Genomic DNA, 23,784 nt, shown 5'->3' with positions numbered 1-23,784 from the left:
ATGAAAAAAGATACGTAAGACACCCTTTTTCATACACTTCTTATATACACCCCATGTATTAGAGGTATTTAAGTAATTTTACATCATATCATCACCCTTTTTCATCTCTTCATTCAATGTTTTTGCTACGTGTCACAAATGTATGTGGGTGTAAAAGTGTGTATGCCACCTAAGATTGTTCATGTATAAGAGCTCAAAAAAATGGACCTAAAAAAACAGTTAATAAAAACCAATTTGTTTACGATTAAGATCTGTTTTTTTTTTATTTTTTTTTACCACTTAGTACTACTATTGTTTTACTGTTATGTTATCTGTATGAGACAAATAATTGCGCTATTTCGTTGATGGTTCGTGTATTTGTTCGATCCATCATCATCATCTCTTAGATCTCTCTAAACATCAAATCTCTCTCTTTCTCTTCAGATCAAACAAACACACACACACACACACACAGTTACGCTCTTCTTCAGATCAATCATTCTGTGAAGGGTTCTTTCTTCAAGTTCCAGAAATGGGTGTGCCTCAAAATGCTCACGATGAAGATGGAACCTTGGAGATTGGAATGGGTCAGTTTCCTTTAAACCTTTTTTTTTCTCGTTGATTTAACCAAAAAACACCGCCAAGTTTGATGCTTTTGTCATTATGGTTCAAAAACAAAAGGAACAGTTTTTAAGGGATATTGAATTTTTTAAGTTGATAACTTTTTTGTTTATGCTGCAGAATACAGAACTGTTTCTGGGGTTGCTGGACCATTGGTTATTCTTGAAAAAGTTAAGGTAATTTAATCACCATATACTTATATTAATCCGTCTCTTTCAATTTTGATATGCTTGCTGCATATTTTTGAATTTTGAAGTTTTTTGAATTTTGTAATGATTAACTGATTCAGGGACCTAAGTATCAAGAGATTGTTAATATTCGGTTAGGAGATGGAACGACTAGGCGTGGACAAGTTCTAGAAGTTGATGGCGAAAAAGCTGTTGTTCAGGTGAGTCAGTGTATACTGCCCAACTCTATGGTGCATTCGGAATCATATGTAGTTGGATATATTATGAGGAGATAATTACCTCTATATTCAACATGTAACCGAAATTTATAAGATTTTCATGTTTCTCAGATTTTATGAGTTGTTAAGTAAAAGCCTTTGGTGTTGTCTTTACTTTGTTCATGTTGTTGTGTTGGTTCTAATAACAAAAACTTGGCTTATATTAATTTAGCTTTTTGTACCATTGCCTAGGTTTTTGAAGGTACATCTGGGATTGACAATAAATTCACAACTGTGCAATTTACTGGAGAGGTATAAACTGCTTGTTTCTCTTACCAGTATACTTTATTTCAGAGTTAAATGTGAAATTCTGTATGTGATTCATTTCTCTTGTGAATATATCTTGAATGTATCTGCTGGTTCGTGACTTGGTCCTAGAAACATTGTAATTCTAAATGGGTCAGACCTTTGTAATATGCTCACTTTTACTCTTGAGAGCTTTATGTTGTAGTGGTTAACATAGAATTGGGTTAATCAGTGGCTTGTCTTTTAATACGATGTCTTCTAAATTATAATAGTGAATAGATAAGAAAATAACAATCATTTAAACACATCTAAATTATTGTTAAATAACAGTACTTCAATCATGAATGCATTGCTTCTCAAGTAACTTATTGAATGATAAATTTTATACTATGTATTTGTTTTTCGAGGGGTAACTTATATAGAAGGGACTTTGGTTGTATAATATCAGGTTATTCCTACCGTGATTCCAAACAGGCTCTAACTTAATATGATTTCTTTATCTCCTCCTACCAATCTATCCTTGTGTATTGATTATTGAATTCTTTTTCTTTTTGATTCCTTGACTTTCTGTTGATAAGTTCAACTGTTGACTCACATTTTCTCTCTCTTAATATGCTCACAGGTGTTAAAAACTCCTGTATCACTGGACATGCTTGGCCGCATCTTTAACGGTTCTGGAAAACCAATTGATAATGGCCCACCCATATTACCTGAGGCTTACTTGGACATATCAGGTATATAATTTCTTCTCTAGAGTTCTAAATCTGCAGGTTTGTTTTTGTCTTTTTAATGTTTTCCCGGCAATTCAGGAAGTTCTATCAACCCTAGTGAGAGAACCTATCCAGAAGAGATGATTCAGACGGGAATCTCTACAATCGATGTCATGAATTCTATTGCTAGAGGTCAAAAGATCCCTCTTTTCTCAGCTGCTGGTCTCCCCCATAATGAAATTGCTGCACAGATATGTCGCCAGGCTGGCTTAGTCAAGCGACTAGAGAAATCCGATAACCTTCTCGAGGTATTGTGGATGTATTTAAGTAATTTTACTCTAGCATGTTGCTTGTTCCTGAAATATGAGCACTTCATACAATGTTACTTGTATTTCATATTTTCCTTATTTTGTTTGTCTTTATATGAACCTGGCTAAGGCAATATGGGAACTTGTATTAATCAGCTGTAGTTTTTAGGGCCAAAAGAGAAGTAGCATATTTCTGCCAGCCTTTAGCTATTTTGTTCAATGTTGTTCTGCGATATGCTATTTAGTACAAAACATTGTCAAATAGAGGCTAGAGCAGAGTTAAAAAATTTATTGGAAAAGATAGTTTATAATTTTTGGTTCCTCAAAATAATGTTATGAAGAAGCTGACGAAATTTAATTGAAATGGCCTAGCTTGTTGTTTTGGCGCTTACGTATGATCTATTTGTTATTATTGCCTTCAAGTTAATATGGCTATTTTCTACTTATTCATGCATTTGAGCATATTACTTATACACAGTAAGATGAAGGTGGTTTTTCTAACAAAACTTATCCCAATCTATACAGGGTGGAGAAGACGACAATTTTGCTATTGTGTTTGCAGCCATGGGAGTTAACATGGAGACTGCACAGTTTTTCAAACGTGACTTTGAAGAGAATGGCTCTATGGAGAGAGTGACCCTTTTCCTTAATCTGGTAATGTCTAGAATCAAAGTATTCAATTGTTCTATTATTCTCATTTGTTTTTTTGTTTTTTGCCTTCACATTATATTTTGTTCCCTCTCTTTAAATCTGACATATTTACATAGTTGTAAAAATCAATACAAAATTAATCTTTTGCTTCAATAAGTTCAAGCACTAGTAAAATTCTGAATAATAATATTTTTTGGAAGTACCAATTGGTGGATGTGTCATGTATAACCTTACAATTGTTTTTAAGGATTATCATACTGTAATTTTCAAAATTGAATTTCTTAACGTGCATTGACGAAATGATCCTTACCATGCTTGTTCTCATGCTGCTATGATTTATTGCAGGCAAATGATCCTACAATTGAGCGTATCATCACTCCTCGTATTGCTCTTACCACTGCTGAATATTTGGCATATGAATGCGGCAAGCATGTTCTTGTGATACTTACAGATATGAGTTCTTATGCCGATGCTCTTCGTGAGGTAATACGCCTTCAACTATAATTTTTAGAAAGTGGCAGCAAAGCATAAGATAAAAACTTTTCATGGTCTTTTGTCATTCTCTTGTAATTATTGATTTATCTTTTTATTGGAATATGAGAATTCACCTAAAATACTTCTAACATACTTCTAAGTATTTTTTCAAGGCAAAAGTTATGGTGCATAAGTTATTTCCTTATGCACCGTGCATAAACACATCACAACCATCAGATTTCTTTTATTTTGAACAAAAATGGTTTTGGCTCACTTTGGGGGTGTAGGAAGCAATTATGTTAGGATTTATGCACGGTGCATAAGGATTTCCTTATGCACCATAACCACTCCCTTTTTTCAAACAATTTGATTGTCAATGAAACTATTGCTCACTTCTGGATCCTTTAGGTATCTGCTGCCCGAGAAGAAGTGCCTGGTAGACGTGGTTATCCCGGTTACATGTATACAGATCTTGCAACAATATATGAGCGTGCTGGAAGAATTGAGGGTCGAAAAGGCTCTATTACGCAAATTCCAATTCTAACCATGCCCAATGATGGTGATGAAATATTATTAATCTTTGTCAACTCTCTTGTGTAATGAACTCTTAATTATGACTGATTATCTTTATTAAATCTCTACTATACAGATATTACGCATCCAACTCCTGATCTTACTGGATATATCACCGAGGGGCAGATATATATTGATAGGCAGTTGCACAACAGACAGGTCAGTTATATTGATGGTTTTGGCCGTTGTATTGTACACATTGCTTGTTTAGTCACCTGAATATTGTACAATACAGTTTTTTTTTCTTTCTTTTTTTGCTGAATGCTACCTAACATTTATTACATTATGTGCGGTATTTACTATGAAATGGTAAATTGTTTGATCATGTTTGATTGAAAGTTATTATTTTACGTGACGCAAATAGGGACTTAAGCCTGTAACAAGTATTTAGAAATGGTTTACTGTAATATTTAGGTACATACATGAAGATTTAAATGGAATGTTGTGATTTGCAGTTATCTGTTAGATCGCTAGAGATTTATATCATGTTCATTCTTGCATTACTGCATAACATAAAATAAGACTTTCATTTTCTTGATTTACTCTATTCTTGATGTATTACATGGGTGAATTGCTTCCGGAATTTCAGACTGAAACTAAACACTATTCCATTTTTTGAACAGATATATCCACCAATCAATGTCCTTCCATCTCTGTCTCGATTAATGAAGGTGAGGTCAATCTTCTCAATTTGGTTGTCACAAGATTCCATCAACTGATAATTTTTTTTTAACTTTGTCTACTCTTGGATGAGTGAGACGGCCTTACACTTGATTCGGCCCAATAATCAACCTTTAATCTTAGTTGAAATTTGTCACAATTCTGGCATTTTTCTAGCTAAAGTAGGCATCACTCTCTTCAATTAAAAATTATATTATGGGTTTTATATTCTAGTGATGCATCATGGTTATCTCTGCAGAGTGCCATTGGGGAGGGAATGACACGAAGGGATCACTCTGATGTGTCCAACCAGGTCTTAAATTTTACCTCTTTTCTGTTTATCATTTTGAAAATTTTCTGTCTATAAATTATCTCATTAGTGTTATGTTTTTTTGCCAGCTCTATGCAAATTATGCCATTGGAAAGGATGTTCAGGCAATGAAAGCCGTGGTCGGAGAAGAAGCACTTTCGTCCGAGGACCTGGTCTCTAATATTTTCCTTTAAGGATATTTTTTTTTATTATAGTGAAGTTGTCCTTGAAATAATGGTATTAATTAAGTTCCTTCTTTATTTTACGTCATTAACAGCTGTATCTGGAATTTCTGGACAAGTTTGAGAGGAAGTTCGTCGCTCAAGGAGCCTATGATACCCGTAACATCTTCCAATCTCTAGATCTTGCATGGACTTTGCTTAGGATTTTCCCTCGGGAGCTTCTTCATCGTATACCAGCAAAGACTCTCGATCAGTACTACAGCCGAGATGCTAGCAATTGATTCATTTATTGTTTCTCATCCAACAGTCCTTATTTCTTCTATTCAGCACATATGTTACAAATAATAAAGGTCTGAGTGGTTCATATTTTGAATTTCCTCATATAGTCAGAGTGAGGACCCATATATATTTATTTATTGTGCCAATTTTTTCCTGGGCTGGTGAGGATATTGGTTGATATCAATTTGGGATAGTGTTAATGGCATTGTGAAATATTCAGTGCAGTTAGGAGTTTTTATGATTTGCCTTGTAATTTGATTACTGAGAATATTATAATCAGGACAGTTATTTGTTGGTCACTCTGTTAATTTTGCCTTTTTTTGTATGATTAGTAAGTGAAAAAAACGTGACCGGTTTGTAAGGTGAAATAAATACATTTTTAGGGCATATCTCATTCGATGTGTAGCTTCTCAACACACCACCCAATGTCTATGATTGGACATCTAGAGTATGGCCTAATAGAGGATGATCCAATGGATCTTGAATAGACTTTGAAATCATCGTAGAATTTAGATCGAGTCTAATTCAATCCTACGAAATCAATTGGTAAGGTGAGAACTACCCAATGCTTAAGCACATATTTTCATCCTATATTTCATCTAATGTTTGTGTGTTTTTTTTACAAAATATAATGTCTTCTTTATTAGAGGAAAATATAACGTCGTTCTTAACAACCACAAAACTTGTTTTGGGATCAAATTAAAAAATTGACGAAACATTGATTGTACATGCATTTATCACCACGACACTGGAAATAAGCTCAACATTATTTAGCTACAATTACAGCAGAGATTGGGGATCGATGCTCTAAACTAAATCTTTCTAGCAACCCCAATTGTCATCGAAGTTCTTTTCCGGTGATGTCTAGCTTCCTTTTTTTGTGCGTTCAATGCGTATTGCTCTAACTTTGTGTGCTCCACCTCAACTTGATTCTCTTGGGGGTTCACCGGTATCCTTTCTAGGTGACAGTTCCTTCCTTCCATTTTTGGTGTGGTGGTCGTGCTTTGTTCTATCTTGCGGTGTTTATTTCAAATTTGCTCTCAAGTGTGTTCATCCTTGGGTTTTCTCCGCCTCTCTTCACAACCAGCTACATTGATGTTCTCTTTTGATACGTTGTGATGTTGTGTTGATTTCTTTCATGGTTTGTGACTGGCCGTTCCTTGCCTTGCCGGAGACGGCTGCTCTAGTGAAATTGTCGGTCAAATCAAAATCCTTTGCTCAAATCATCTCGAGTGCTTGTGATTTTCCAGTAAATCATTTCCCTGCGAGGCCTGTTAATAGTGATTTGATATGGATAAAGATTTCTCAATAAGAATATGAAAATGGAGTTGACCGCAAGAGGAATCTTCATGGCAGATTATCGTTGCAGAAAGGAGATCCACCTTTGACTACGAGGGACCTTTATCAGAAGCTAACCCAAATTTTGAAAGAGGTAACAAATAGAAAATTATATTATCTGGGGTACCCTAGATGCAGACAAAACTAAAAAGGATGAATTAGCTAAGGGCAAGAGAGTGTTGGTGTTGGATCATAGCACTATTAATAACCTTGATAATATAACTTGTTCCTTAATGGTTCAGTTACAGATACCACATACTCTTAAAAGAGAAGAATAGCTCAATTCTCAGTAAAAACTTGTTAACCAAAGTTGGATCATCTGAATTCTATTGAAACCACCTTGGTCGATAGTTTGGCTTTGGCAAAACACTCAATAAATAACATCCTAGATGATGATCAACATCTGGCTTTGGCAAAATAGTCTTTAACAGGAAAATCAACCAATGAAGTGGCTGATGTTGATCGAAGTTCTAGTGATAACATTGCTAATGCAACTTCTCTGGCTTTTGTTGTAAGAAACATAAAAAATGAGGTTCACAGCTCAAGAGGAAAGATCATCGAATTTCATTTGAGTGACTTTGAGTTTGATGACTTTATCTTTATCTCTCTCATAATCAATCATTATCTCACATCAAAATAATTTATTTTAATAATTCATTTATCAATTAAATAAACTAAAAGTTATCAATGTCATTAAAACTCAATATCACTCAAGTATTTTCTTTCGACATATCTGTCGAGGATTGGAGGCTAGTTTTTGTTCACTGAGTTGATTGGAGGTGTTATTGTTGTTAGGTGTTTAGCATTGTACTTTTCTATGGCACACTTAACTATCATATCTCTCTCTTCGGACTATGAACTTGTTTGTTAAGATTGAAAACAATAATGTTAAGTTGAAATCCTTTTTCCCCTATCCCATTTATACCACAAGTGAAAGGACATTTTAGTAATTTCACCTCATGTGAAAGAGAGTGTTATGTTGGGTGGTGAAACTAAGAGCCACATGGCTACATATCATATTTGTGTATGGTGGTAGAAGAGGTGTGTGCCATGTATGGTGGTCAACTTAGCACCACTCGATTGAAAAAGTGGTTATTTCATAGAATTTAATGTAAACAAAACTAATATGTAAACCATATTTTTACTTCTTAAAGGTAATTTATTTTTTGTTGTTTACGTATTAAAATAAGGGAACTTCTACGGTACACTCGTAAATTGAGGTGTACCGAAATTCTTGCTTCCTAAATCAATTAATCAATACGATTGAACCCACACTATTATTTAGTCATAAATGATGTTTGCCGAGCAATACGTGATAATATAGAGTAGTAATTAGAATATGTAACACTAATCATAAGAATACATGTGAAATAGGTTGATGAAGTTTAATCCAACATACTTATTTCTCTGTTAACTCTTGTATCATCTACATTTTCATCGTTTTCAAGCTTATGAAATCGAACACCTTAAAATTCCATCACTTAGAACAATATTAATTGTTGAACGATTTAAATATCGCACTAGTCCTTGTGGAGACAATACAAAAATATTTACTTTTGATCTTACATCAGGAATCATAGTTTATGTTGCAAGTTCGATTTCAATGCTAGCTATTTATTGGTTATTTAAACCTTAAATTCTTTTTGCCTTCAAATTGTTATCAATCTAATTTAAAGTCGGTTGTTCTAAATATATTAAGACAAGTAATGTGTAATAAAAATTTGTAAAAGTAAAAAATTAATTTATATTTTTATCATTTTAATATTATTTTATAATTTTAATATCTCTAACAATTGATAAATAATGTTTATATTAAATATTATCTTTAACACATACGCACACACATGCGCGTGCGCGCGCGCACACAAATATATTCAAGCAGTGACGGGATGAAGAAATGTAGAGAAATACTCAAGAAGAAATTGGAACATCTTGAGAAGTTTAACATTGAAGGTAATATTTTATCCAATTTGTTTTCAGCTTCTATTCAATAATCAATGAGCTGATGAGTTGAGTTGTATGTAGTATTTTAAATATCTTTCACTAGAATGAGTTGTATGGATGGTCACCGGAGAGATTTGTAGTAAAAAGATGAATGGTGTAGTAGTTTTTTTTTTACAATTAAGGTTGAAATGTTAGACTATACAATTTCTATCTATTTGCTAATAAATCAAGAGATATAACACAGTCAAAAGTTCCATCATATAATTCATCTATATAAAAAATATATCATTTGAATTAACAAATGAATGATGATCTATTTTGATTGGATCATGAAAAACAATTGAGTCATGGTCCATTTTTTGATTTGTTGTTGTAAAATAGTTGAATCATTCTCAATTTTGATTAGATCATAAAAAATATTAATGGAATTTGACAATGTAAATATGACATGTACGTAATTTTTATTTGGTGCAAGGCATAGATATAGAGATATAAAGATTATAGAGATAGAGATAACCCTAATCTCTATAACGATCAATTTTATGAAATAAATAGTTATTTATATTTTAAAAAATATGATTTCATAAGAAAAACACATCATTCATTGTTTATAAGAATCATAGTAATTTTTTTTTTACATATTATCGTATAAAATAATCAAAGTACTCTATTATGAGCGATAAAAATTCAAAAAAATCAATTTTATTTTGTTGACGCTTTTGGTGTATAAGATTTAATCATTGTAATTATAAATGATAAATATAATATTTTAATTCCAAAAAATAACTCATTTAACCATAAATTTAAGGGTTTGGTGTATCGGTACATTCAAATATGTTCGGTGTACGGTAAAATTTGCCTTAAAATAATTTATTGTTTTTTTACAAGTAAAATAATTCATTGTTGAAATTGGATATTAGTACTTTTTTTTCTTTTAGGAAAAAATAAATAATAATAAGGTGATTAAGAGCCCGTTTGTTTGAGATTTTCTTAACCAAAAAATTATATTTTTTTAGTGTTTGTTTCAGATTTTTTAAAAATCCATTTTGTATAAAAAAGAAATTTATTTAGTCTCAAAATGAAAGACCATTCCTAGTAGCTTTACTGAAATCTATATTTTTTAAATAAGGAACTCAGTTGTAAGAGCATCAAATCTTAAAAAACATTTTTTACAATAGTAAACAAACTTAAATAGCTTCAGATTTTTTCAAAACTTCCTAAAAAAAAATCTCTAAATTCTTTTAATCCAAAATCTATTATTTTTAAAGCTGCAACAAACACACCTTAAATGAGGTGTCAGACATTCGAACAACAACCGCTACATATATAATACAATATTCCTACCAATTAAATTAAATTCACGGAAACTAAACATGTTCTATATTCCCCTAGAAAAATATTTTCTATGTTATTAACATCATGGCTGTTCAACTATATCAAGATTATCACTTAGGAGGTATGATCTCTGGTAATTTGAAGTTCGGTCGAAAGTTAAATATTGACAAAATAATTATCCTATTAAGATTTGAACTCGGGCTCGACGCAACAATTTGTCCTTCAATGAAAATCATTAACGATTCGAATCAAATCACTAGTTAATTAAATTGTTTTACGAAGCGCATATAGTTTCATAATAGAGGACTTATTTCCAATTTTGAGTACAAGCTACTCTCTAAACAAAGAGAAATGTTATTTTAACATATATTTTTGACAATTTATAAGACAACTAAAAATATGTAAAACAATATAAGTTTTTAATCATTTTTTATTGATTTAGTTTTTGTGTCAATACCCACGTTGTCCTAAACAAAATACCATCGCATATAGGTTCCAAGTTCTTTATACAAAACTGAAAATGATAAGAAAAATAAGGTAAACTATATAAAAAGCACAACTATCAGACAATTTAATGAGCTCTAGTATTTTCATTAACATCACAACTCTATGAGCAAGCCATTTTAAAATATTCTTAATCATTATATGAACTTTGAAATTGAAACTTTATGAAAATAAAATGATGATAGAATTAACAATTGTTCTATTAGTTTTAGATTCGCCCAAAATCTTTATTTTAATACCCGATGATTAAAAGTTGATAGAAATGATTCTAAACTAAGCTGGCTGAAATGATGCTGAAAGTCGTGAAGAGAGGTGATCATATATTACTTTAAATTTATCAAAAAAGTTATTAATGTATATAACTTAAAGTACAAGAAATAGTAATATCCTATGACATGTTTTTAAAAATAAATGAAAAGATAATGTAATTTGAACATTATTTAATGGAGACAACACATATAACTTAATCTTTTTTTTTTCTGAGGGAACACATATAACTTATCTATACACCGCAACTAAAATCCATGCGTAGTTATTTTTTATTTTTGGTACATGCATAGTTATTATTATTTAATTACAATAACAACACATTATTTTCCCCTAACAAAGAAAACACATTATTTTACTTTGCAACTAACCTTTTTTATGGGATGGTAACAGTTGGTAAAAAAAAAAAAAACAAAAGCCACTGCTATAAACATTCATTTGTTTTCAGAAAATGTTGAGAGATTTTTATTCAAAAGATAGATCCTTAAACCTTTGATTACAATAACTCTTTTGTCTGCTCGAAGTAACTTTTTTCTTCTATTGAATCACTCTAAACTTCTTTATCGTATCTTGAAGGTCAAATGCATTTAAAGGTCCTTTAAGTTTTTCGTTTTTCCCAAAGTGGTCCTTTAAGTTTCAAAAGTCCCAAACAAGTCCTTTTAGTTTTTGAATCGTTTCAAACAAGTGCTATTGTAGATAGCATAGTTGGTAATTGCTTCATTGAACTCATTTTTGGTACCAAATTGGGCTCCTAACACCCACTTAAAATTAGTCATCTTTTTAGGCATGACAAATGGTGGATAATGCTCTTTGTTGCTATCATCTGAATCATCACCATCATCCTCTAAAATGACTTCTTTGAAACGATTCAAAAACTAAAAGGACTTGTTTGAGACTTTTGAAACTTAAAGGACCACTTTAAAAAAAATGAAAAACTTCTTTAGATGCATTTGACCTATCTTAAACTATGTTAGATTCAGTCTCAAGATTATCTTCTAATTCAAACTAACAAAGTGAGGTTCTACAATTCTTTCTATACAAAGCTTCATAGGATTTCCTCCTAATTCTTGAATGAAAAATGTTTTTGTAGGTGAACTCAATCAAAGGATTTCCCCCAATTTCCTTTTTCTTCCGAAACACAAGCTCTCAATAAAATTTAAAGTTTGAACTCAATCTTTTCTTCCCCTAATTCATTTTTAAAGAGGCTAAAATGAAATTATTTCACCAAAGGGCCAAAGACATTTTTTTGAATTAATATATTAAAATAACCTCCATATATTACAACACATAATTTGATATATTCTGAGGCCTAATCAAAGTAGAATTGTAAACTCGTAAATTACTGATAAAATTTGGAAGTATACCAACTTTATCCAATTTACTTTAAACTTGTAAGACCTTATAAAAAAATAGTGTTTATTGGCAAGTTAATAACTCTGTTATATGATCTAAAATCATAAAACTCGGAACAGTTTACGATTTAGCTTGATAGTTTGAAAATTTTAAATGTTCTCCATAGTGATCACTATGAACATATGATTTATTTATTTTTTGACAGGATGAACATATGCATGTTGACATCTCTTGAATTTGGATCCACATGATATGCCGGCCGGCTAAGACTAATATACCGTAAAATAAAATATAATGGACAGAGATTGTGTGCCTACTATAAACATTATAACTTAATACTAATTGCATATGCATTTATAATAAGCTAATCACATTAATTTTAATTTTCTCTAAAATAAATTCTAAACAACCATATAAAAATTGTGTACAACCTTGGTCTTTGTATATGTTTATGCCAGCTGGTGAATGAAAACAAATGACAAGCGGTATCTAGGGAAGGATTTCAACCCTAACATGATATAAAAGAAGAGATGTAACATTTTGAGTCAAAACGACAAAACCTCTTGAAATAAGTCATAAGACTCTCATAAAAAAATAAAATAAAATAAAAATGTTATATATTCAATTCTTGTATTAACAATTAACAATTGGCACAGCTTGTGGTCAACAAAGCCTCGTACAAATTGCGTGTTTTTGTTTATTAATCGATGAAAGAAAGAAAGCAAAACCACTAATGTTTTTGTATAAACTACTTGTTCAACATGTGCAAGAATTACTTATTAGTTAAGGGTTGAATTATTTTATGTTTTCTCTTTATCGAAAGGTAACCTAGGTTTCCTAAACAACCATCTAACCTACCTGTCTCTCTCTCTCTATCTCTTTCTCCCTCTTTCACATTTCCACACATCTCCAAAGATATAGACACAACAATTTAACTTCATCCCATGATTTTAAAAGTCTACAATTAACTATAATTAATGTAGTTTTCAAAGAGATTAATAAATAAATATAAACTTACATTGTTTAATCCCACCATGAATATTTTATTGTTATGAATACTTTCCTAGTTGTGAGAATGGTCGCAAGTTCCACCACTTTATTTGTTTCTCTGTCTCTCTCTTTTCCCTTCCAATCTCATCCTATTCCGTTTTCTCTGCAGTACTCAATTGATCCATTTGTTTTTCTATTCGTTTTGAGGTTTGAATCATTGGACACTCCTAAATCTAATACTTTCTTTTCTATAAAAAATTTTATAATTCCTGTTTACATATAATTTAATTGTTCATTACTATTCTATAAAATTTTCTCTCTTATTTAATTACTATAATTTTCTATCTTTCTTTTTTGTTTTTCTACTTCTTTAGAAAACTTTGAGTATATGGCCGGCATAGACTTGGGTTCAGCATCACAACACTTTGTTCATCGCCTTCAACGTCCTGACCTAGAAGTTCATGATGAGAGTCAAGACCAAGATGGAAACAACAACAATAACCATGAAGGGCTTGACCTAGTTTCACCAAATCATGGTCTTGGAGATGTAGTTGGTCGCAGGCCGAGGGGAAGACCTCCGGGCTCAAAGAACAAACCTAAACCACCGGTGATCATCACAAGAGAGAGTGCAAACACACTTAGGGCTCACATCCTTGAAGTAAGTAGTGGTTGTGATGTGTTTGACTCTGTGGCTACTTATGCAAGAAAGCGTCAAAGAGGGATCTGTGTCCTTAGTGGGAGTGGAACAGTCACTAACGTGACCTTGCGACAGCCAGCTGCCGCAGGATCTGTAGTGACTTTACATGGAAGGTTTGAAATACTTTCTTTGTCCGGATCGTTTCTACCACCACCAGCTCCTCCAGGAGCTACAAGTTTGAGTGTGTTCCTTGGTGGAGGCCAAGGTCAAGTTGTGGGAGGAAATGTTGTTGGTCCTTTGGTTGCTTCTGGACCGGTTATTGTCATCGCTTCATCTTTTACGAATGTAGCGTATGAGAGGTTACCGTTGGATGAAGATGAATCTCTTCAGATGCAACAAGGGCAATCATCTGCAGGTGGTGGTGGCGGTGGCGGTGATGGTGTCAATAACTCTTTTCCCGATCCATCATCCGGGCTCCCGTTCTTTAATTTGCCTCTAAATATGCCTCAATTACCAGTGGATGGTTGGGCTGGAAACTCTGGTGGAAGACAATCTTATTGAGCTTAATTGGAGCACAAAGGTGAGTTGAATTCCATGGTTTTATTTTCCTTTGAAATCATTTGTGAAGAAGTACTGATTTTCTATTCAAGTCTCGTTTTCTTAATTTAATTTCCATGGTTAGGTTATGTTGTAAGGACTAAGTTAATTAATTTCTAGGAACAATTTGTAAAACATTTGGCTTTTGTTGTTGGAGTTGTTAATTAGATTAGATTCTTGTGATTAACCCTTGAGATGAATAAATCATTGGCACAATAAACATATCTTTGCGTTTATGTTGGGTTAAATTTGATGATATATTTTTTTCTTCTTCCATATATCTAATAGTAATAAATTTCTTAGTTTCCATGGTTTAGATTCGAGTGGAACTAATGATAATGAAACTGAGGATGATTTTGCTTTAATTAGATGTTAAAAGGAATCAAAAATAAAGTATTGATCAAACATAGATGTAGATAACTTCATGTTCAAAATAATCGACACAAATTGATTATATATTTGTCTTTTTTGTTGGCACACTCAAAGAATAATTAATTAAAAGAATCCAAACATTATTGCTTTTGACCTAATGAAGGTTAGCACCCCTCTCTCTTATAATTAACTCCACCATAAACAAGTGGGGAAAAACAAATTATATTTCTTGATTTCTGTTTGTCTTTAATTCAATGGGGTTGTCATATAGAAGTCGTCTAATAAACATAATTTAATTCTTAATAATACACAATTTTGTTCACATACATAGCTAGCTAGTACGTAGCATTTTGAAGCATAACTTGATCCATCTCTTCCAAACTATCAATTTTAGATTGGATTCAAGTGCAGAAGAGAAATCTGCAGATGGAAGAACAAATTAATATGTAGAGTGAGAGGACAAAAATATGATAAAAAGGCTCTAAGTTTAGTATGTTTACAGAATTACATTACAGCAGTTTTTTAGGGCATCTTTTTATATAATTTATCTTGACAATGTGTAATGTTTAAGACAAAGGGGCTGATATATATTCAGTTAAATAGATTCTTCTATTTTTAAAGAAAAATTAACTAGATTCTTCATATATATATTAATACTATTTTTCAACAGCAGAAGATTAATATATTGATTGTGGAGAAAAAAATATAAATGATACTTTTTTTTAATGTTAGTATAAATACAAATGATATTATACCCACAAATCAAGATTAAGTACAAGAGGTACTTGACCAAAAAAATTATACCCACCGCTTTGCACCCAAATGAGGTAAAAAAAACATTGCCTAAGCATACAATCTAAAAGATTAGAATACCATTCAATTTGCAAAATATCCTTATTAAAAAATCTATAGTAGTTTTTTCCTTAAAAAAAAAAAAACTCTTGACTAGTTACTAGTTTTTGAAAGAGAAAATATATGGAAATGCAAAACTCTATACTTACTTTTATTTATTTATTTATTTTTATTGGTGGCCGGGGTTCAACCCCAGTCCTTGCATATATTATGCAATGTCCATACCAACTGAGATAAACTCACGATGATTATATATACGAGGATATATTTACTAAAAAAAGATATATACGAGGATATATATTATTAGAAAAAAAAGATAAAAAAAAGATAGTAAGATATATATTTTTTGTATGCTTGGCCTATCCCAGATAAGCTAACTTTGATTGCTAGATTGAGTGCACATATGAGAGTAATTAATTCGTTTTTTTAATAAACAAAGTCCTTAAGATCATAGTATGACTTAACCTTATTCCAAACTCTTCTTACCTAACAAAAGGCATGTTTATCCATAAAATGTATCTTAAAAGAATAACATGTGCATGTGGTATACCCTTCCTTAAACTATGTACTTGCACCCCACTTTCCTTTATTCTTTAATGCTTTAGAATATATATATATATATATATATATATATATATATATATAGACACACACTCTCTCAAGTATTGAGCCAAAAGTTAGATTATAACTATCAGGTGCTATTCTACACTCTTTCAAAAACAAAACAAAAAAACTATCAGGTGTTATTCTACACATTTAATACAATTATTTTCTCTCTTCGCACACAATTTTATATCTAGTCTTGTCTTGTTATAATAAAGGCCGGACCTCAACCATTTTTATATGCATATGGATCATAGTATAGTAATAGCTGCTGAAAACGTGGGGGTAGTTTAGTCCATATATGCATTTTCTTATCAAGGACCATATGAAAATGTTAAATTGTTCCATTTTGTCACAAAAACCAAATCCACTACCATATATAGCTAGGTAAGAGAGGACATACAATAGGCCATTTGTTTTAAGATACTCCGGTGTGTTTCTGAGAATAAAATGATAGAAATATACATTTTTATGTTTGTTACAAGTTTATTAAGTTTTATTTTCGGATATCAAATGTTTGTGGGAATAGAAAAAAAAAATTAAAGAAAATTGTGGGAATAAATTTATGTGTAACTATATATTAATCTCCTTATTTTTAAGGTTCATAGAATATTATAATGTTAACCGAACATCATTTTTTTAAATACTTTAAAATAAAATTCACTTTTATATTTTAAAGAATGTTATTCTTAAGAATAAATTTAGTAAATTTGAAACAAACGCACTCATATAATAAGATGTATATAGTCTTTCAAGGCTAAAAGTTTTAACTTAAAGATACATGGCCTTTCCCCAATTTTATTTTTCTTGATTGCATGATCAGATATTATGAATATGAGATGTTCAAAAAGTTATAAAAAATATTGTTTCCAAACTGATTTTTTGGTTTCAAGAAAACAACAATACTTTTATTATACATGCATTTTATAAGGGTGTTCCCATATACTTAGTTACAAGGATAAAAATGAGTGAGTAAGGCCGAACTCAATTGTTCAGATTAAAATTTAGAGGAAATTACACTCTTCTCTCTTTAAAATGTTTGAATTACACGCTCCTCCTTTCTTAGGTTAAAATATACACTCCCCTCCTCTCTTATTCAAAATATTTTAGAAAATATTTCACTTCCCTCCCCTAAGAGAAGCTTGAATTACATTTCCTTCCCTTCTTATGTTAAAATCTACATTTTACTCCCTCAATATTATTTTTTAATTTCTAATAATCTAACAAAAAAAAAAAATCTAACACATTTCGAAAAAAAAATAGTATTCTGAATCTATTTTAATATAATCAAAATTTGAATACATATATTTTGCTATTTTTTATTCACAATTTCATTATCATATAACTTTAAACACTGATATAAAATACGAAACAACCAAAACTAAAATTAAAATATGTGGAAAATTGTTAAAGACAATAAAGTATGGTTATTTAAAAATTAATTTTATACTATAATTATAAACTTAATAGTAAAATATTTAAATTTCATTATTATTGACATTTAAATTATAAAGAAATGAATTTATTTTTCTTAAATGGTGGTTCAAAATTAGTATATATCATAAAAATATTTATTAATGTTAAAATAGATTAAAGTGTTGTGTATATTTAAGTATTAAGGGAGAGAGTTGTAATTCAAGCATTTTATGGAGAACGAGAGTGTAGATTTTAATTTTCAAGGGAGGAAAGTGTATATTTTAACATAAGAGGGGAGATGAGTGTAATTTAAGCATCTTTGAAGAGCGGGAAGCGTAATTTACTCTAAAATTTATCTTTAGTTTTTCTTTGAGGGAAAAATTTATCAGTTTGATATGAATATTTATCTTCTACTTTTTTTTTCTGGTACATATTTATCTTCTACTTAAATTTATCTAGATTCAAGTTCCCAACTTCCATATTTTAAAAATAGACTAAATTATATCTGAGTTCCTTTAAGTTTGAGGTTTGTAATTGATTGGTCCTTTAAGTTATTTTGGTCATACATAAGTTCTTTAAGTTTGAGGTTTGTAACAGATTGGTCCTTTAAGTTATTTTTATCACGCGTAAGTCCTTTAAGTTTGTAAACATTTTCAATTTAGTCTTTTTGTTAACCAAACATTACAAAAACAGAAGGATTAAATTGAAAATGTTTACAAACTTATGTTTTACCAAAGTAACTTAAAAGATCAATCTGTCACAAATATCAAACTTAAAGGACTTGTGTGTAACCAAAATAACTTTAGGGACCAATCGATTACAAACCTCAAACTTAAAGGAACACAGATATAATTTAGTCTATTTTTAAAATATGGAAGTTGGGAACTTGTGTGTAATTTAACCTTTAAAAGTAATACTCCTCTGGTCCTATTTATAAGAAAATTTTGACTTTTTAGATTCATTGAGTAATTGATGTATCTTGTCTAGAATATAGACCAAATACATTATTTATACAATAAATCAAAAACGTCAAATGTTTCATATAAATAGAATCGGAGGCAGGGCCGGCTTAAGGGTCAAGCCACCAAAGCAAGGGCTTTATGCCTCAAGATTTTGGGTTAAAAAAAAGAACTTAAAATAAATCAAATTAGCTATAAATATATAATATGCTAATAATCAATATGTATCTAACTTAGTTGATCAATTTTAAAGCCTCAAATCCTTTGGTTCTAAGTTCAAATCTTGGATTCAACGAATCTTAATTTCTAATGCTTTTAGTAAATATGGGATTATTTAAAAAAAAATTCCAAAAGACTACATTATAAAATCTGTTTTAGGCCTCTTGACATGGCAGGCCGCTCTGATTGGAGGGAGTATGCAAAATATCATTAGACAATTCTAGATAGTCATCTTGATTAAAAAAAATAAATTAAAACTAACTAAAATACTTGCATAAGATTTTCTTGATCCATTTTCATGGATCACAAAAAGAGTCACTACTTTGGATGGTTTTTTACTAGGCGGTGCGCTCAATACACACACTCAAACTGGATATAAAAAGTTCTATACCGGTGGTCACCTTTTGGAATTCAAACTCTAGTTATTAGCACACTAACGACTAACGTTTCACTATAAAAAATGCAGACACCTCTCTCTCTCTCTCTATATATATATATATATGGTGAGAACTCATATCTATGAGAAACGAGAACAATTGTTTATGTTCGTTAGATTGTGTCAAACACCTTAGATTAAACTTAAATAAAAAAGCAAACAAATAATACATGTGTTTTCCCCATCACCAAATCATTCTGCACTTTTGCTTTTCGTGTTGGTCTTTCATGGTTATACCCACCATCACCGTAAAGCTCAAGAATGAAAACAAGTTTTTTTTTCTTCTTAATAATAGAATGCCAGTTCATATATCAACGATATTTTTGTTAAAATTCAATTGTAACAAATCCTTCTCAAAAAAACGCAACAGAAGGAAGAATTTTTTATTGATCAACACCTCCAGGTACCACTAACACTCCCCTTGCGACCCTATCTCAATAAGCAATTTCCAGGATCCCAACACCATTCATAATAAAAGCATGTGGAGTTTATAAGCCTATGTAAATTCCAAATCCAAGATAAAAACTTAATCTCATCCATCAAATCATCAACCTCCTTTGACACATTATTAAACACCTTATTATTTATAGCACGTCAAATGACCCAAATTGTAGCATGCCAAACTAGCCAAAAATTGTTTCACACCTTCCTCTTTCTCGCCTCCCCCATCCAACACTTTAGATGTATAAATAGATAAGGAATAATAAAGTTAAAACCAAACCACCTCATAATGTTATAGATCGCTAAATTTAAATTTTTTTCGAAATCCTATATCAAAGAAGTTTCCAAGAAAAAGCCACCATCTTGGAAGGGGTCAAACTTTTCTAAAGAAAACCAAAAACACGGTCCTCCACTTGCCCCCAATATAACCCCCCACATCCTCTTTCCGAAGAGTGACCTCCATAATTTTATAAAATGACTTTACCGAAAAGCAACCACAATCCTCCGACTTCCAAACCCAATCATCCTCCACTTTATTCCACCTTTCATCACAACAATGACATCACCAGCCTTACTCCCCTTTTGAGTTGATGAAGAAAAAAGTCAAGGGTACCTCTATCTAAGTGACATACCTTCCACCCAAGGATCATTCCAAAAACTAATAGTCCTCCCATTTCCTATCTTCCGTAACACTTGACACAATATCCTTTCACCAATCGGATGCCATACAAATCAAAGCTCGAAATGTCTCAATCCCCACACTTATTACACTCTTGTCATATTTGTAAGGACCGGTGGGGTATCCAACTCAGTCTGCATAATGGATCAGTTACAAATTTTTGGGAACCAAACGGCGGAACATAGGCGAATTGTTCAAGGAGGATCGAACAAAGTTCTAATATCATGTTAACAATATAAATAATTAGATAGAATAACAAAGAGGTTTCCAAAGGTGGTTAATTAAGTTTTATAGAATATCAATAACTTAATATTACAAAAAGTCACAAGAGAATATATAGAAACCTAATGAACTATATTAACTAAGTAATACAAAGGGTCGATAGTTTAAGGTCAATACTTTATTATCTAACAAAAATAAAAAATAAAAGGATCATGTTAACTTGTATACTTAGCACACATGTTAAGGAACTAAAAAGTATAAATATTCTCTTAAATTTTGTACATTCTATTTATAACTCCCTCCGTTCTTTTTTAAGTGTCATTTTTGGAGAAATTTTTTGTTCCTATTTAACTGTCACTTTCAAAGTTCAATGCAACAATAAATGTTGGTTTACCAACATTACCCTTAGTTATTTATTACGGAGAGAGAAATATATAAAATAAGATATTAAATGACTAAGGCTATTATAGTAAACATATAAATTATTGTATAAGAAAAAGTAACATTTATTGAGTGTCTTGGTTTGTGTAAAATGTCAAAAAATGACAGTTAAAAAGGAACGGAGGTAGTACAAATTAAAAAAAATAAAAAATTAATGCACATATTTTAAAAAAAATTACTATATTTAAGTCATTAACTTGTGCCTAATATGCTCTTAAGGCACATTCTGTCAAAAAAAAAAAGATCTTAAGGCACAAATCAGCTTTTCCCATAATACTCCTTCCCTCTCTAAATTATACTAATTTTGTCGCTAATTATAAGACCTTTTTGAGAATTTTTTTTGTCTCTTTTTATAAGACCTTTTTAGTATTTTCAATAACATTAATTATTTCTTTACCAACATACCTTTATTTATTTTGCATCATTTTCTTCAATCCAGTAAATAATTTATTGAAAATACTCCCTCCGGTCTTATTTACAAGAGAAAGTTGATTTTTTAGATACATTCAATAATGTATGTATCTAGTCAAGAACCTAAACCAAATACATAAATTATTTAATGTATCTAAAAAGTAAATTGTCTCTTTTAAATAGGACCGGAAAAAGTATAAATTAACTCTCTCTTAAGGATAAAATTGTAAAAACAATAGTGATTATATACATATTTATTATTGATAGCAACTTTCTCAATTCCCTTGGTTTTGGCAAAAGGGTATTATATTTAGGGACGAAGGTAGTAGCCGTTTAAGGTTTGTGCACGATTATTAAAGAAATGATTAATTGTGTTAATTTCAATGGTATAATTAATATCATTTACTAAAATACTCTTATTAATTATAATTAGTGGAGTAGTTAAGTTAGATGAAATTCAATAAATAAAGATATAATAATGAGAAAAAAGATTATAAATGCTGCATTAATATTCTAAAGTGACAATCATTTTGAGAAAAAAGAAAAATGCTAAAGAGATTATTATCGTGAGATGGAGGAGTAAAAAATGAGTGTTTTGTCTTAAATAAATGTTTTGTGTTATACGAGAAGTAGCTCAACAGGTACATTAGTAGGTAAGCATGTAAGAACAGAGTTAATAAGGCTACGTGGCTGTATGAATGAGCAAGTGTTTAAGGAGTCACAAAAGCAACAATCCCTACAATCCTTTAATTCAAATCCCAGGCAACGTGTTCTTGAAAGAGGCGGAAGCTTGCACCCAAAGAATGAGGCGGCAACGAAGAAGGTGGTGAAAGACGGTGGTGATGTTTTGTGGTGGTTATTGGTGTCGTGGTGGTTGTGTTAACCTTTCAATTTCTAGAGTAAAGGGATACTAGTAACTCAAAATTTGTTAGAGAGGTAAGTAAAATTTGATCAATAATTGTTTCAAATAGAAATCAAACTTAGATTTTTTCGAACACTTCGTCATACGGGCCTCATAAACCACTTAATTAAATCACTTGGTTAATGATTCAATTAGTAAGCATCGACGTTGGAAAACATTTTTCACATGCATTCAATTAAATCGCTTCATGATATCACTTATATAAGTTGATTCCTAAAATATTTTAAAAGTTTATGATATGATATTAATTTCTACGGGCTTAGATTGTAAAATATTTTTACACATAGAAATTAATATCATAAAAATTGAAAAGAAATGTTTCAAAAATAATTAAAACCATAAAAATTTATTTATTAAATAAAATAAAAGGTACAATATTTTTTTTTATATAGTATAGGAATAGGAATATATGATTGGGAGTAGTGTTACCAATTACTCCATCCATTCACATTTATAAACAAATTTTATTTTTTTAACTTCATTAAATAATTTTTTGGCAAGAAATTCATAAAATAATTGATATATCAGAAATATACTATAATCCAAATACATAACTTATTTAATAATCTGAAAATGTAAAAGTTGTTTATAAATATTGTAACACCCTTTAAACCCCAAGGCGATATTTAATAATAAAATCAACAGATAATCACAAAGGTTTGAGATATTACTCCATCAATAATCCAAATAGTCATAAATCATCATAATCATAAAGTAGTCGCATTAGATTCATAAAGTAAAACAACATAAAATCATCGTCTTAACATATCAAAATATATCAACTATGAGAACTCATGGGTTCCTCAAAACATAAATCCAGAACAAGATAAAATATAAACAGACTCTCACCCTAATAAGAGCTTAGCCACTAAGACTCCAAAAACAAAATGTAAAGGAGGATAGACATCAAGTCATCCTCGGGTGCTCACGTTGATCAAGCGTCATCAACCTACATGTCAGCACCACATAGTGATGTAGGCGATCAAACAATCACAAGAGGGTAAGATATACATTCAACATAAAAATTAAAGAGAAATGATATTTGTACAACCAATTTGTGACAACTTTTGTACAACTTTCTCTCTCATACTCATATGATGGTCTTATCCTCTCTCTTCCTTTTTCTCTCTCCATTGTTTTTGACCAATAAGAAAAGAGAAAAACAAGGTTGTCACTAAAGTTGTCATGGAATGGATGTACAAATATCATTGCTCAAAATTAAATGAACTTAAGCATATCATTTAGGAATTAAAGCATCACACATAGATATACATATTCATTTCCTCAAATACTATCATTTCATACATTAATTAATCAATCGACAAAACATATTAATTATCGACCCATCAACGGTAGATATAACAAGTATTCCCATTATCACTTCATCAATGAATTAAAATCATAATCC

At 30.8% G+C, this 23,784-nt stretch overlaps 2 protein-coding genes across 2 annotated transcripts; both read left to right on the top strand.

The window, feature by feature from the left end:
* The first annotated feature begins 328 nt into the window (after positions 1 to 328).
* Positions 329 to 5,746, top strand: LOC11426878 (V-type proton ATPase subunit B2). The gene is made up of 14 exons (XM_003624210.4): positions 329 to 566; positions 721 to 776; positions 890 to 988; positions 1,238 to 1,297; positions 1,914 to 2,025; positions 2,101 to 2,309; positions 2,835 to 2,963; positions 3,306 to 3,443; positions 3,843 to 3,993; positions 4,084 to 4,166; positions 4,631 to 4,678; positions 4,927 to 4,980; positions 5,067 to 5,150; positions 5,255 to 5,746. Exons 1-14 carry the CDS (start codon positions 512 to 514, stop codon positions 5,438 to 5,440), a joined length of 1,464 nt encoding a protein of 487 aa, XP_003624258.1. The 5' UTR covers positions 329 to 511; the 3' UTR covers positions 5,441 to 5,746.
* A 7,483-nt stretch (positions 5,747 to 13,229) lies between these two features.
* On the top strand, positions 13,230 to 14,651 carry LOC11428920 (AT-hook motif nuclear-localized protein 23). Its single transcript, XM_003624207.4, has 2 exons — positions 13,230 to 13,376; positions 13,544 to 14,651. The coding sequence occupies exon 2, from the start codon at positions 13,558 to 13,560 to the stop codon at positions 14,365 to 14,367; it is 810 nt and encodes a 269-aa protein (XP_003624255.2). The 5' UTR covers positions 13,230 to 13,376; positions 13,544 to 13,557; the 3' UTR covers positions 14,368 to 14,651.
* The last annotated feature ends 9,133 nt before the right edge of the window (positions 14,652 to 23,784 follow it).

The sequence above is a fragment of the Medicago truncatula genome, chromosome 7 (assembly GCF_003473485.1).
Source record: "Medicago truncatula cultivar Jemalong A17 chromosome 7, MtrunA17r5.0-ANR, whole genome shotgun sequence".
In the NCBI taxonomy this organism is placed as follows: domain Eukaryota; kingdom Viridiplantae; phylum Streptophyta; class Magnoliopsida; order Fabales; family Fabaceae; genus Medicago; species Medicago truncatula.
Note: the sequence above shows the minus strand (reverse complement) of the source record. Positions and strands in the feature narration are given on the sequence as shown.